Source organism: Marmota monax, unplaced genomic scaffold (genome assembly GCF_021218885.2).
Source record: "Marmota monax isolate L192 unplaced genomic scaffold, Marmota_monax_Labrador192_F-V1.1 WCK01_AAM20220418_F8-fsc01144, whole genome shotgun sequence".
Classification (NCBI taxonomy): Eukaryota; Metazoa; Chordata; class Mammalia; order Rodentia; family Sciuridae; genus Marmota; species Marmota monax.
The window spans coordinates 62,214-76,070 of record NW_026692294.1 but is presented as its reverse complement, the minus strand read 5'-3'; the positions used below and the strand labels follow the sequence as shown (position 1 = coordinate 76,070).

The following is a 13,857-nucleotide window of genomic DNA, read 5'->3' as shown; positions in this document are numbered from 1 at the left end:
AGCTTACCTTCTTTTGATACAGATTCGTGTGAGTTTGGATTGATTTATTTAGAAAAAATATTGTGATTTGGCTGTTTCTTTGACATTGAATGTTAATTTATATAAGAGAAAAAATATTTTCTCCAATAAAATTCAGTTTGTATTGTAAAAATGTAACTATCACAGATGATGAAGGGATTAGTTAAAGTACACTTTTGAGATCTTACTGTATTTGCCCAATTTCAGTATTCAGCTCTTCAGGATTATATTTATGTATACTTATGTAAATTTTTATTTACTTTTCCTTATCTAGGGAACACAAATATATGCTTCAAAAAGAAGCTCCTTTATTGACCTTGGAATTTTAGATGTCATGCAGATATTTGGCCGAGCTGGACAACCACAATTTGACAAATTTGGGGAAGGAGTCATTATAACAACACATGATAAACTCAGCCATTACCTCACTCTGCTCACTGAGCAAAACCCAATTGAGAGTCAGTTTCTGGAAAGTCTTGCAGATAACCTAAATGCAGAGGTAAGATCTGATCAGTCAAAAGTTGGGATAGAATTGTCAGCTTTAAGAATAACGATAAAGGTTGAGTTGGTTTTTGATTTGTAGTATTTAGGAATACAGATTATGCCATATAGTCATAAGACAAAAGAGGCTGGGGGGGGGCAATATTGTTGATTAACTCACAGCAGTATAAATGTAGACAACAATACTGACAGGAACTCATTGCTAAATGACCACACTTGCAATCTATGTGGTTTTGCTATAGATCAAAAATACAATCCAAAGTTTACAAATCAGGGAAACAGAAATAGCAATAACTGATATGTTTAGTGATCAATTGATGATTAATATTTGTATGAAGTTTTTCTAAGGTTTATGAAGCTTTCTTGTCTTTATTAGGTCATTTGATTAACTTTGTTATGTAAAATGTGATTGCCTAAATTGAGCAGGAGTATGTTTTATTTCAAATGTGTATGTGTAGGCATGTGGGAGTGTGTGGGGGGAGACTTTAATAATAGGATTTAAATAATGGACCTGGAAAGCATAGGTAACATCTCAACTGGTAAAGAAAATAAACATTTTTACAATTTAGAGTATATATATCAAACTTTCAAATGAATGTTCAAAATTCAGTGCAATGTTTTCATGACATTTTTAATGACTGCACAAGTCATTCAATGCTTTCCTGCCTCAGTATCCTTTTTTTTTAAAAGTTAACTCAAATAATTTAGGTAATTTAGCTAAGATGTAAATACTGAATAAATGAATGAAATATTACTTATTGTGTGCAAGTCTATCTGGCGTACTTCTTAAACAGCCTATAGAAATTCTATTTGGGTTATTTACAAGACTCTTTATAGAGAATGAAAGACACACTCTACATTATGTAGTTCTTCTGTTAAGAAGCATATAGTCCAAAAGGAGAAAAAAAAGACATGGAAAGAAAATGACAACTTCCATAGAAGTACTTGGTAGAAGGAGAAAATATGTTTGACCTGGGGCTATCAAAAAAGGCTTTTTTCATGATGATAGTAAACTTAGTCTGAGTTCAGAGGATAGATAAGTTTTGGAAGATAAGTTTGAAAGTAAGAAAAAAAGCATGAAGAGCACTGGTTTACCTTAACAAAATTACAGGACAACAAAAAGAGATTAGAAAATAAAATTTGACTCCAAATAAAATATTATCATAGCTCAATTTTGGTCCTCATTGCCTACCCTGATTGCATGGTGTAAGTAATTAGGTCTGGGCCAAGAGTGTTTATAATGGGATAAAATCTATTACTGTAAAGTGATGGTAATAGTAGCATAGGCTAGAGATTGCTGGGTGCTTCATGTACATTCTCTTATTCTGCCAGACCTGCTAAGTAGATATTACACTCAGAGAGACGTGTAACTGCCCAAGGTCACTAAGGTATAATTTTTAGAACTAATATTCAAACTGAGGTCTATTTAGCTCTAAACAAGATCTTTTCATTGTTGCTTAAGACTTCTGTAATCTTATTAAAAATGTAATAAGTTAGAATAATACATTACCCTACATTAGGATTCTCCATTCTTTTCTTCTAAAACCTGAACTAAACATTTTCCAAAATGGTAGCCATAATTTCTCTTAACATTTGCAGTAAAAAAGAAAAAAATAATCCTGTTTTTTCTAAAATTTAGCTTAAAGAGCATGTCAAGGAATACTAAATCTTAACACACCTAGAATTAGTTCTTGATAGTTTTTGTAAGTGGTAGTCACAATGTGTTGATGTTATTATGCAGAAGATACAAAGTAAGTAAAACAATGCTCTTGTCCTCAGGGAACTCTTTCCTGGGGACAAAAAAGTAGCACCAGTGAAACTGTTTGATCTAGCCCTGCGTATAAAAATAGCCCTTAAGTTCATCTCATATTAATTAAAGTACTTGCTAGAAATGTCATTTTCAGAAATGTCAACACACTCTGAGCACAATTCCATTTAGTGATATAAAGGGCATTTAAATAATGAAACATATAGATTTAAAATTTTTAGTTACTATAATGAAGTATAGCCATTGCTAAACTTGCTCATATCTTGGTTTACTGGAAGAGCTCCCTGTTACAGTAAATTTTCCTGTTAATGAAACAAACTCCTTTAAATTATAGTTGAATGTGAAATTAAACTTAGTCATCTATACACATCAAGTGTGAAATTGGTTTATAACATAAATCTGTGCTGCATTCTTAAGATAATGGATTTGTAAGTCCTTACACTGCAAAAAATCTTCGCAAGACTCTAAAATATCACTAATCAACATAAAGATTATGTTAGGATAGTAATGTTGCCTTTATTAATATATTTGATTTCATGAATATCAATTTTGACCATGAATTTAGAAAAATTGGAGAAAATATTTTATGAAGTATAATTTAATGCCAACATTTTATGAGACATCTTTGCTGATTGATGCCTAATGGGGCTGACTCCATAATGCTAAAGTTGAGAAGTAACAAATCCCTTTCCTATAAAGAGCCACTTAATTTTGCACTGTGAGAAACACTGATATATGTATTTCAGGCTAATTAAAATGTATTCATGTTGCTCAGTGTATACTCTGTTCTAATCGCTATATTCCATACTTTATAACTTTGTTAATTATTCTATATCCTAACATATACATTCTTTGTGTACACAGAGTTCTTGTCTCTTCAGGATGTTGTGCATATACTGGCTCTTGAGTTAAAACCTCCACAGTCTGACTACCCTTCCCACTTCTGATTCTCATTACTCCTCAACATACCCCTTCTGCCCTAGGAAGCTATTACTCTACTCACTTCACTTAGAAAGGCCCAATTTTCTTTTTTATGAAATATAGATGCTCTCATTGTGAAAATTCAATAAGTGCCTGTTCCAAGTTGGTAAGCAATATAGTATCACTATTTTCTGATGATCCCTTCATATGTAGCCCTACTTACGCAGTTCATATATAAATATAAATATTTATAGATATAAAATCATGAGCATATATATATATATACTCATGATTATATTTGCTTATTTAGTTTCTAAAAAACTATATAAAGTAGATAGAAACCATATGAATGGTTTTAACTAGTTTTTTAAAACACACATATACTAAAAATAAATAAGATAACCTTAAAGACTAAATTTTAAATAGATAAATATTAAGTGACACTTGAGTCTGATTTCTGAATTACCAAATTTGGAGTTGATTTTATTATTGTTAAAGAAGAATTAATTTTATCACACTATACACTAATGTCACTTTTACATGTTATATTTTTGAGTATCTGGTATGTGCTAGACTCTGTGGATGTTGGGCTTCTATTTGTCATCTTAATTACTTATACATGTCTCACCTCCATGACTAGAGAAGTGAGGTCAGGGACCATACTATTTGTTACCATATCCATTGTACCTTAAATTATATACAGGCTTTTTAGTGACTTGTTATGATTATGGAGATAAATGAATAAATTTCAAAAAGAGGGAGTATGGAAAAAATACTTGTTTTATGACAGGCTCCTGTATCAGATAGCCACTAGGGGACAGCAAATATTTTCAAGAAAATTTTTATTTCTGTCACTAGGTGGCATTCAAGGATTAGTCTCAAAATAAGGTGTACCTTTACATTTATTTTTCTGGATAATCTCTTCCCTTTTAATGAATTTTTAGAAGATTTCCTTTACATGATCTAATTTTTGATACCTACTTTTTCTTCTAATCTTATAACTAATAGCAATAGGTAATTATTGATGTTTATTTGATAAGTCTGATTTTTAAATTGTCCTTTATAAAATTTTTGTCTCTTGAGATTTGTATAGTATTTTAAAAGAGCATCATAAGGTCAAAAGGGAATGAATATAGGTTGTTATTTTAAAGTAACAACATAAAGTAATAAGAGAATATAGGTCACTATAAAGGAATATATGGGTTATATGACAATACAGTTTTGACATGCAAATAATAAAATCAGAAATAGGTGAGACTCTCAGCTATTTATCCGTATCATCAAACTAGTTTTATTTACCTAAGCAGACTGGAAAACCTGTTTAAACATCCTACACAACTCTCTTATTGGCTTAATTTTAATTCTTACTGCTTTTACAGTTTACATTTAGGAAATGTACTTATTTACTTATAGTATGGATGGCTTGGTCATTTTTTAAGTAAACTAGTGGAAATTTAGAAGCAAATAGGCAGAATCTTCTTATATATTTTTTACTTTTGGTTGTCCCACTTTTTAAATAACAAATACTATGATGTAATATTACAGTGAAAATTATATGCTGCTGTATCTCATCTTCAATTCACTCAAAGTAGCTAAATGTACACTTTTTTGTTGTTGTTGTATTTTGTTTTGTTTGGTGCTCGGGACTGAACCTAGGACCTTCTGCATACTAATCATGTACTGTAACACTCCCAGTCCATCTACATTTTTATTTCACAATAAAAGTTATATAGAATTAAAAATTATAATACAGGGATTAAATCAAACACAAAGATTTTTATTTTCTTCAATATTAGTACAAAAATGGCAGTATTTGTTTTCCTTTTTTTCCCCCCTCCTGTGAGTAAAAAAAAAAACGGGTTCAGGAACGAATTTATAGCTGTCAAGTTTCACAATTTTGCTTAATTGTTAAAGTAAAAAAGCGTACTTTAAATAAAAGCAGAATTACTTCCCTTGCTTAAGGAACTATTTTAAGAATACATCTCATTATAATTCTGCATTAATATTCTTATCTAATCATTTCTTTCTCTTTATTACACAGATCTTATATTTATTGTTGTGTTCTAAATTATTAACCTTTGGTTTTATTTAATAAATATATTACAAATCACTTCAAATGCTATATTAAACATTATATTTCCTTTCTGAATATAATCTAAACAATCATCCAATGATTACTTTGGTTCAAATGTTTAAATATCATATTTTCCCATTGCTTGTTTAAAGTTTACCAATTTAAAAAAAAAAAAAACACCCTATTCTTGTATGATTTTGAAAGCATATGTTAATATGTCTAAATACCAATAAATTTGCTTTGTTTTGTGCAGAAATAATTGCATTTTCCATTATATGCATATTGTATGTTTATACTGGCAGATGACAGTGCGCAGAATCAGGATAAAGATCAACAGAATTAATATTTAATTATTTTTTTTAATAATGTTGAGTTTTATTTTTTAATCTTTATTCATTTTATTTATTTTTTTATGTGGTGCTGAGGGTTAAGCCCAGTGCCTCAAATGTGCTTAGACAAGTGCTCTCCTTCAACCCCAGCCCCATATTTTGTTATTTTTATTCTGGTACACTTACATTTAAACATATTCAGTAGTTTTATTATATAAAATGAAACTAAAACAAAATGGATACAGAATATGAAAAAGAATTAGCAAATGTCAAAAATGTCCTTAATGCTATATAGAATTAAAATCCATACAGGGAAAAACAATCAAATGTCATCATTTAGTAAGTTCAGTTTGGGAAGATAGCATTTCCAATGTATTATTCTCAATGAAATAAAGAGGACTGCTGTTTTCATTAACTGAGAAGTCATTTCAGTGATTGTGCTTACCTACTTTTAAATGTGGCACAATGATCTATTTTGAAAACTTAATTTCTGGCAGAATGGCCTTTGCTGTAATGTTTATGTTTGACTTTAATGCATTCCTTTAATTTCTGTTGTATTTTTGATTTGCAGATTGCTCTGGGAACAGTCACAAACGTGGAAGAAGCAGTGAAGTGGGGTAAGTTACACTTACCTTTATGTACGGATGAGAGCAAATCCATTAGTGTATGGCATCAGTCACAAAGCTTATCAGGTAGAAAACTCAAACTCATTTATTGAAAAAAAAAAAAACAAAAAACCCTCAAGCCTTCTTTTTGGTTCTGTAATCCTTTCATGATGTGAGGATAAATATTTGCTACTGTTGCCTCATCTGAATAAAGTTATGGACCTAGAAGAAAAATAAAGAGCCTTAATTGTTTTTTAAAATACACTAAAAAAAATCAAATTGGTTCCTTGTAATTATTTTCCTTTATTTAAATCTCTTTTCCCATTAATAATGTTGATATTTGTATCATTCTATTTTTCAGGTATATTTATGTTAGATGTTAATATTTCACCATGATTTTTTACTCTGGTACATTGAGTTATAGAAATAACCAGATAAAAGGAAACATATAAACCATTTTTAAAAATAGGCTTGTTATATACAATCTACTCCTCCTGTCATGTCCCTTCTATGCCCTATAGTGAAATAAAAGTTAGCATTAATGCATTATTGTCTTAACAGTTTAAAGTTTGAAGTCAGTTTCATGATTCAATGTGTGTGCATAGACAGAGAATTAGATATATGTGATAGCAGGTCTTCCTATGAGCTTTATAGTTGTGTGGTCCATGTGGCTTACAGATCTTGTCTTTTCTTTAGAACTCTGCTTTATATACTGTAAATGCTTTCTAATTACAGATAAAATTCAGTTGTAATGTAATAAAAACATCATTTCACCATCTTCATATGATATTTACTTCTGTTAAGTCAAAATTATCAAAGAGGTTGAGTCTAACTCAAAATTATAGTTTTTTCTCTATTTACCAATATACATACACACAAATATTGTATTGATAAATAAATACACATACATATGCATTGAGTGTGTGTGTGTGTGTGTGTGTGTGTATTGGTAAATACATACATATATATATACATTTGTTATCAAAGCAATTGCCAAACTTTTGGGGTTTTTCTTTCATTTTTCCTTTTCTTGTGCAGTAGATTTTGCCATGGAAGAATTGAAACTTAAGACTTAGAGGGGAAACATTAAGAATAGTAGTAGCAACTAGTTCTGAAGCTGGTAATCTGAAATTCTTAGGTTTTCATACTTGGGTCTTCTTTACATAGAATTCCACTACTTTTCTGCTTCTCAGTTAAAATATGTGCTGATCTTCAAATGGATGTCTTATTTTATAAGCAATTTATAACTGCATTATAATCTGTGATTTCATACATTTTTATATTTATTAATTTTTAACTGGTACTCTATAGGCACACATAATGGTGGGAATCACTGTTGGTTATTCATACATGTGCATAGCACAATTTGGTCAGTTTCTTCACTCAGTTCCTCCCTTTTCCATCCCTTCTCCCTTCCCTCTGTACCCTTTATCTACTCTGCTGATCTCCGTTCTATTTTCATGGGACATTGCCCACCCCCTTTCTCTATTTTTTTAGTTCCTTAGTTATCTCTTGCTTCCACATGAGATAAAACATAAGGCCTTGACTTTTTGAGTCTGGCTTATTTCACTTAGCATGATGTTCTCCAGTTCCATCCATTTGCCAGCAAATGCCATAATTTCATTCTTCTTTATGTCTGAATAAAACTCCATTTTGTACATATACCATATTTTCTCCATTCATTCATATGTTAATGGGTACCTGAACTGGTCACATAATTTGACTATTGTCATTTGTGCTGCTGTGACCCAGCAATCCCAACAGACCTTGAACTTTGTAATAATGTGTCTCTAAATGTTCTCATCACAAATATGATCATTGTGAGAATAGTCAAAGGTACAATGAAAATTTTCTGAAGGACTAAAAATAAACAAGTACATGTATTTTCATGGGTTAAATATCCCTTGGAATAAGATAAACACATCAATTGATTTTTAAGTATTAGGTTAATATCAAAAGTTTTTTTGCAGTATAATGAAAACTTTAACATAGTTTTCTGGTATTTAAAAAAGAGGAATTTTGTTTCATTCCAGGATTCATAGTTTTACTGCCTTTACAGTTCTATATCTTAACTTTTTCTTTAACTCATATGTTTTGATTTTGTTGCTCTGTAAATTTGTATCTATAGAATTCTTATAGACAAAAACAAATCAAGTAGTTTGGACCTGATATATATATATATAGTATCACTTATAGCAAATATTTGCTGATAATACTCTTGATGCTGTGTTACTTATCTGCAGTTGGTTTCCTTTTGCCTCATTTTTCTGATTTTCAAAATTTTTAAGCTGCTATAAAGATCTAAGTTAAAACAAATGGCAGAAGTATTAACTCATTAGATTTCTAAGGAGTTTTACTACTTCTCCAACACCCCATTAAAGGTCATATTTTCCATTATTGCTCATAACAAGAGATTAATCTTCAAGACCTTGGGAGGTTAAGGTAGGAGGATCAGGAATTCTAGGTCAGGCTGGACAACTTGGTGAGGCTCTGTCTCAAAAATATATTTTAAAAAGTTTGGGGGGAAAAAAAGGCTGGAACTATAGCTCATTGGTAAAATTCCCCAGGTTCAATTTCAAGTACTGCCCCAATAAATAAATAAGTATCTAAATACTATTTGTGAAAGACATTTGATTTATTTTCAACTTTTTTCCATCGTAGTTCAGAAACCTGTTCTGATGAATCTATGTGTATTCATAAGTGTCAGACAGGACTCGAGGAATCATATTTCTGTTGTCACAGTCATAATTTATTTCCCTTTGTATTTACCCCTCCCTGTATCTGTCATCTGACATTTCTGCCTGTAGTATCTGACTAACTGCTGAGGGAAAACCATCCTACTCAACTCTATTAATCATTCCCTTTTCCTAGCTAGAATAATAATGGAAAAAAATCCCCAAACACAGTGTGTGGTAATTAGATATAATGTGCCACCACTCACTGGGGCTGGGTTCAGAACTTCCCCAGGTGCAGAGGACTCAGGAATAATTGAGGATTTCTATTTATGTCATTCAAGAAAGGAGTGTTTCCTAAAGCTCTAAACCTGACCTTTCTGTGCTTACTGAGAGCTTACTGTAAGTCTTTGAAAGTCACTCATTGGTCTCTATATCAACTAGTTGCTTGATAATAAATTTATCCAAGAAACTCTTGGATGATTGGACATAGTAAATATTCCCAGAAACCCAGATATCTGGGCTCTGATGGCAAATCAGAGAGAGACAAACACTGACATCCTGTGCCTTTAGTGTTGAGGCGGGAATCCCCTATTGGGTAAATCCTCATGGGGAAGACTTTCTGGGAAAATCAACCCAGGACAGAGAAATAAACTGCTCTCCGCTATTTTTACTTTTTTTTTTTTTCTCGGTACTAGGGATTGAACTAAGTACTTAGGCAAACACTACCACTGAGCTACAACCTCAGCCTTTTACCTTGCCTTTACAGCAGCATTTGCAGATATTACCTCTGCCTTTTGCCTGAAAGAAAAAAAAAGTCTCTGGAATTTTAGAAGAAGGAAGAGAGTTGAGAAGATGGAGACAGCAAAAGTTCTCTGTATCTTCCAGAATTGTAGCCCTGTTTTAAAAACACTCCATGTTTCTATGGCTCTTTACTCCCTCTTGTGGCGATATAGTGCCACTGCTCTCTAACTTTTGCAGACTACCTTTGCACAGATCACCTAGTTGTTTAAAGCTAGAATATAATTAAGTTGGCTGTAACAATCCAATAAGGCAAAAGGCAGAAAGTCTATGCTGTATTTGGACACACATTTAGATTTAAGGAATTCAACTATGAGCATGTAGATCCACTGTTTACACCAATAGTTTCACAAACACTTTGTCCACTGAATATTGGGTAATGGGGGTTTTAGGATTTGGGGAGAAAAGAAAGCACCAGATTTTCCTCCCTCCATTACAACCGAGGAAAAATAATGTAAATTTTCCTAAAAAAATAAAACTATAGGACCTAATTCATATATACATTTGAGTAACAATGTATGTGTAATATTTATAGAATAATTTCATGTATTGGATATTGTATTCTCTATTATAATGTGTCCATTCTGCAATACAGAGAGGAGTGAAACAAATGACACAGCTTGGGAGGTCTCTTTTTCGAAATCCTGAATGGGATGAGAAGCTGTCTAAGAAAAGATGCATGAAATAGATTCCATTTTTTAAGGAAAATGTAAGGAAACAAATTTTAAAGTGTTGTGCTTTGTTTTAGGGTCATTCTCAATAGGTAGGGTCAAGTGCAACTATTATTTACACAATAGTTTTTAGTGCTTTGGTAAATTCTATGACATCTGTTTTTAAGCATAGATTCTATAAAGGGCATTCTTGAACTGGCCTGGAGCTGGAGCATAGTCAAGGTAGATATAAACAGTCATCTCTCCTAGTATGGTAGGCAATGTCTAAGATTGTCCTCATGATCCTTCTCTTGTGGTATTCATATCCTTGTATCTTAGTCCTGGATTGGACTTGACTTGCTTTCAATGAATAGAATATTGCAAATGTAGTGGGATGTTACATAAAAGAGGTTACAAAAAGACTATAGCTTGCCAAAACTTGGATGTAGCCAAGATATCCTTCTACTGTTGTGGTACAGCCAGATGACAACAGAATAATATTCAGTACCAAAATAAAATGAAATAAGGAGCTATCAATTCTATGACGTTTTGGAAAAGACAAAACTATGAAGACAGTAAAAAAACAAACAAACAAACATAAAACATTGGTGGCAAGGGGCTGGGGGAAGGATGAATGGGTGTAGTAAAGAATAAGTTTGGGGTAGTTTCATTATTCTGCATGATTCTATAGTGACGGATACATAGCATTATACATTCATCAAAACCCAAAGATTGGGCAACACCATGAGTGAACTCTAACATAAGCTATTGACTTTGGGTAATTACGTGTTAATATTTTGTCAGCTTCAACAATTATAACAAATGTCCCACTCTGGTGGGGGATGTTGCTAGTGGGGGAGGTTGCATGTGTGGAAACAGTGAGTATATGGAATTCTTTGTGCTTTCTGTTCGACTTTGATGCTCAGTTTTGCCTAAAACTGCTTTTAAAAAAAAAAACTATTTTTTAAAAAACAACAGACTATTTCTTCTGTGAAGTGCTTTCTCTCTCTCTCTCATCCACCCACTCTGAGAGAAGCCAGCTTCTATGTTGTGAGTAACCTTAAGGGACAGTCCCTGTGGCAAGGAACTGATGTTTCCTTACAATAGTTAGTGAAGGCCTGAGGTCTGCCTTCAGCCACAGACGTGAGCTTGGAGTGGATCCTCCCCAGATGAACAATGAAATTATTCTTAACGTTGATGCCTGAATTGCCTGTTGGCAAAATGATTTACTTTAGGTATTCAGCTGAGCCATGCCCAGATTTCTGATCACAGAAGTTGTATAATAAATGAATGTTTATGATTTAAACTGTGTAGGTTTGGGAGTAATTTGTAAGCAGTAGTAGATAATGTTGCTGCTATCTCACCTCTTCTGTTCAAATGTTGAAGAGATTCTTTATTTTTTTTTTATAGTTGTAGATGGACAGCATGCCTATATTTTATTTGTTTCATTTTTTTAATGTTGTGCTAAGGATTGAGTCCAATGCCTCACACATGCTAGGCAAGTGCTCTGCCACTGAGCCTCAGCCTCAAGATTCTTTATTTTATTTTATTTTTTATTTACTGGGGATTGAACTGAGGTCCTTGCACATGCTTGGCAAGCACTCTACCACTAAGCTACATCCCCTGCACTGAGACTCTTTAAAACTTAGAATTAAATGAAAGTATTAAATCCATTGTTCATTCTCTGAACTCTATGCACAATTAAGCATAAATAGATAAAATTACCTATGAACATATATTTATAATCACTGTGTTGTGCTAGAGCCAACTGTCAGCCCTCCTCATGAAAAAAAATTAACTTTTTTGGGGTAATTACTATTTGCCAGGCATGTTTTAGAAGAATAGTTAAATAATTTATCCAAGACTATTTAGATTTTTTTTAAAAAAAGAGGTAGGAAGTCAACTGAGGTATGACTTTTTAGTAAAAGTAAGTTGTATCTCTCTTTCCAGAATGTCTCCTTGAGTTTTCTGATTCTAGATTTTCATCTACTAATCCATGTAAAATAGTCCTCCCCCATAGTTCCTGTTAAACTGGCCACTTCCTCAAATCTGAGTTGTTGCACTAATTTCAGAGTGTTCTCGATCCTTAACTACAATTATAAAAAGGTAAGTTGTATTGTCTGTGCAAAACATTAGTCCACCTTTTTTTGAAGAATTTCCCACATAAGGTTTTTTTAGGGGCATTGCTAGTTTTAGGTCTTGTCAAGAATTAGACCATGATCTGCAATAGGCTTGGCCACAGTGATTATTTTCCAATGAAATACCGAACAGAGAATTTCTCCATAATTTGAAAAACTAAACCTTGCTAAGGTCCTCATTTTCTTCTAGAGGGTTTCAGTAGTTTTCTGGGTCCTAGTTTTCTATAGCATTGAGGATCAGGGGAAGTTAGCGTAATACATAAAATACATAAAGCAAAACATGGAAAGAGAACAATAGGAGATTTAGAAAATCCACAACCATAGTGGGCTCTTTTAAATATATTTATCTCAGTGACTGATAGTACAAGCAGACAAAATATCACTAAGGATACAGAAGATTTGATAGTATAATCTGCAAATTTAATGGCCGTATATAGAACTCTAAGTCCCATAGTGCAAATTACACATTCTTTTCAAGTATGCGTGGAATCTTTACTAATGTTGGCAAAATGATGGATCTTAAGGCCAGTCTCAATATATTATAAAGGCTTGAAAATCAGAGTGTTCTTTGCTATAAATGCATTAAGCTTGAAATCATTAATAGAAAAGATTATTAAAAAATTCTCCTGTGTGATATTAAGAAACAAACCTGTAAGTAACTCATGTATCAAGAAGAAATTAGAAAACATTTAGACTGGAAAATCTCCAAATTTTCTAGGAGATAATGATAGGAAGCAAAGAGGAGGTTGTGGATTGGAATGAGGGGTCTTGGAGTCTAATTGAGACAGGAAAAGAAGATAAGAAAGGCTCTGGGTATTAAGAGAGCCGAGAGCCACTGCATAGGAGCCACGGTGATAGGGAAGAATTCTGCAATGGGAGTACTTGCACTAGAAATGTAGGATAGTTGGGCATGAGATTTCAGAAGTGGTAAGGTTTTTTTTGGTAATGAACATGCCCACAGTATAACCATGGGAGAAAAATATGAATAGTTGATTAGATTTGAAAAAAGTCACTGGAAGTCAGGGCATTAACCAGAAGACAAGGCATTGGATGGGCCCAATATAATGGGTCCAATGTACAATGATTCTGAAGTCTCCAAGTAGTATAAAAGGAGCTGAGGTGGAGAGCAACACAGCAGAAAATAAACTACGTGGTGAATGAGGAATTGTGAACAGGAAGTTAGAAGATTAAAATTAATGAAATGTTAAAGTGGGTACAAATCCCAAGTGGTTCAAGCATCAAAGGAGTAAGTGAGCTAGATAAGCCAATTTTACTAATGAAGCATATTTCATCAGGTACATTCTGTGAAAGGAGACAAAAGCTGGCAGTAGCTCAGCTTTTCACTGAAAGTGGGTAGCATGGTTTACACAATGCCCAGGA

The 13,857-nt window shown here is 32.7% G+C and overlaps 1 protein-coding gene across 1 annotated transcript in view; it reads left to right on the top strand.

The window, feature by feature from the left end:
• Positions 1-337: 337 nt before the first annotated feature.
• Positions 338-13,857, top strand: part of LOC124090524 (peroxisomal multifunctional enzyme type 2) — a 73,103-nt gene continuing 59,583 nt past the window's right edge. The window contains exons 1-2 of the mRNA XM_046441151.2: positions 338-517; positions 6,183-6,228. Of these exons, the coding sequence (XP_046297107.1) occupies positions 353-517; positions 6,183-6,228 (211 nt within the window). The 5' untranslated portion in view covers positions 338-352. The remainder of the gene's footprint in view (positions 518-6,182; positions 6,229-13,857) is intronic.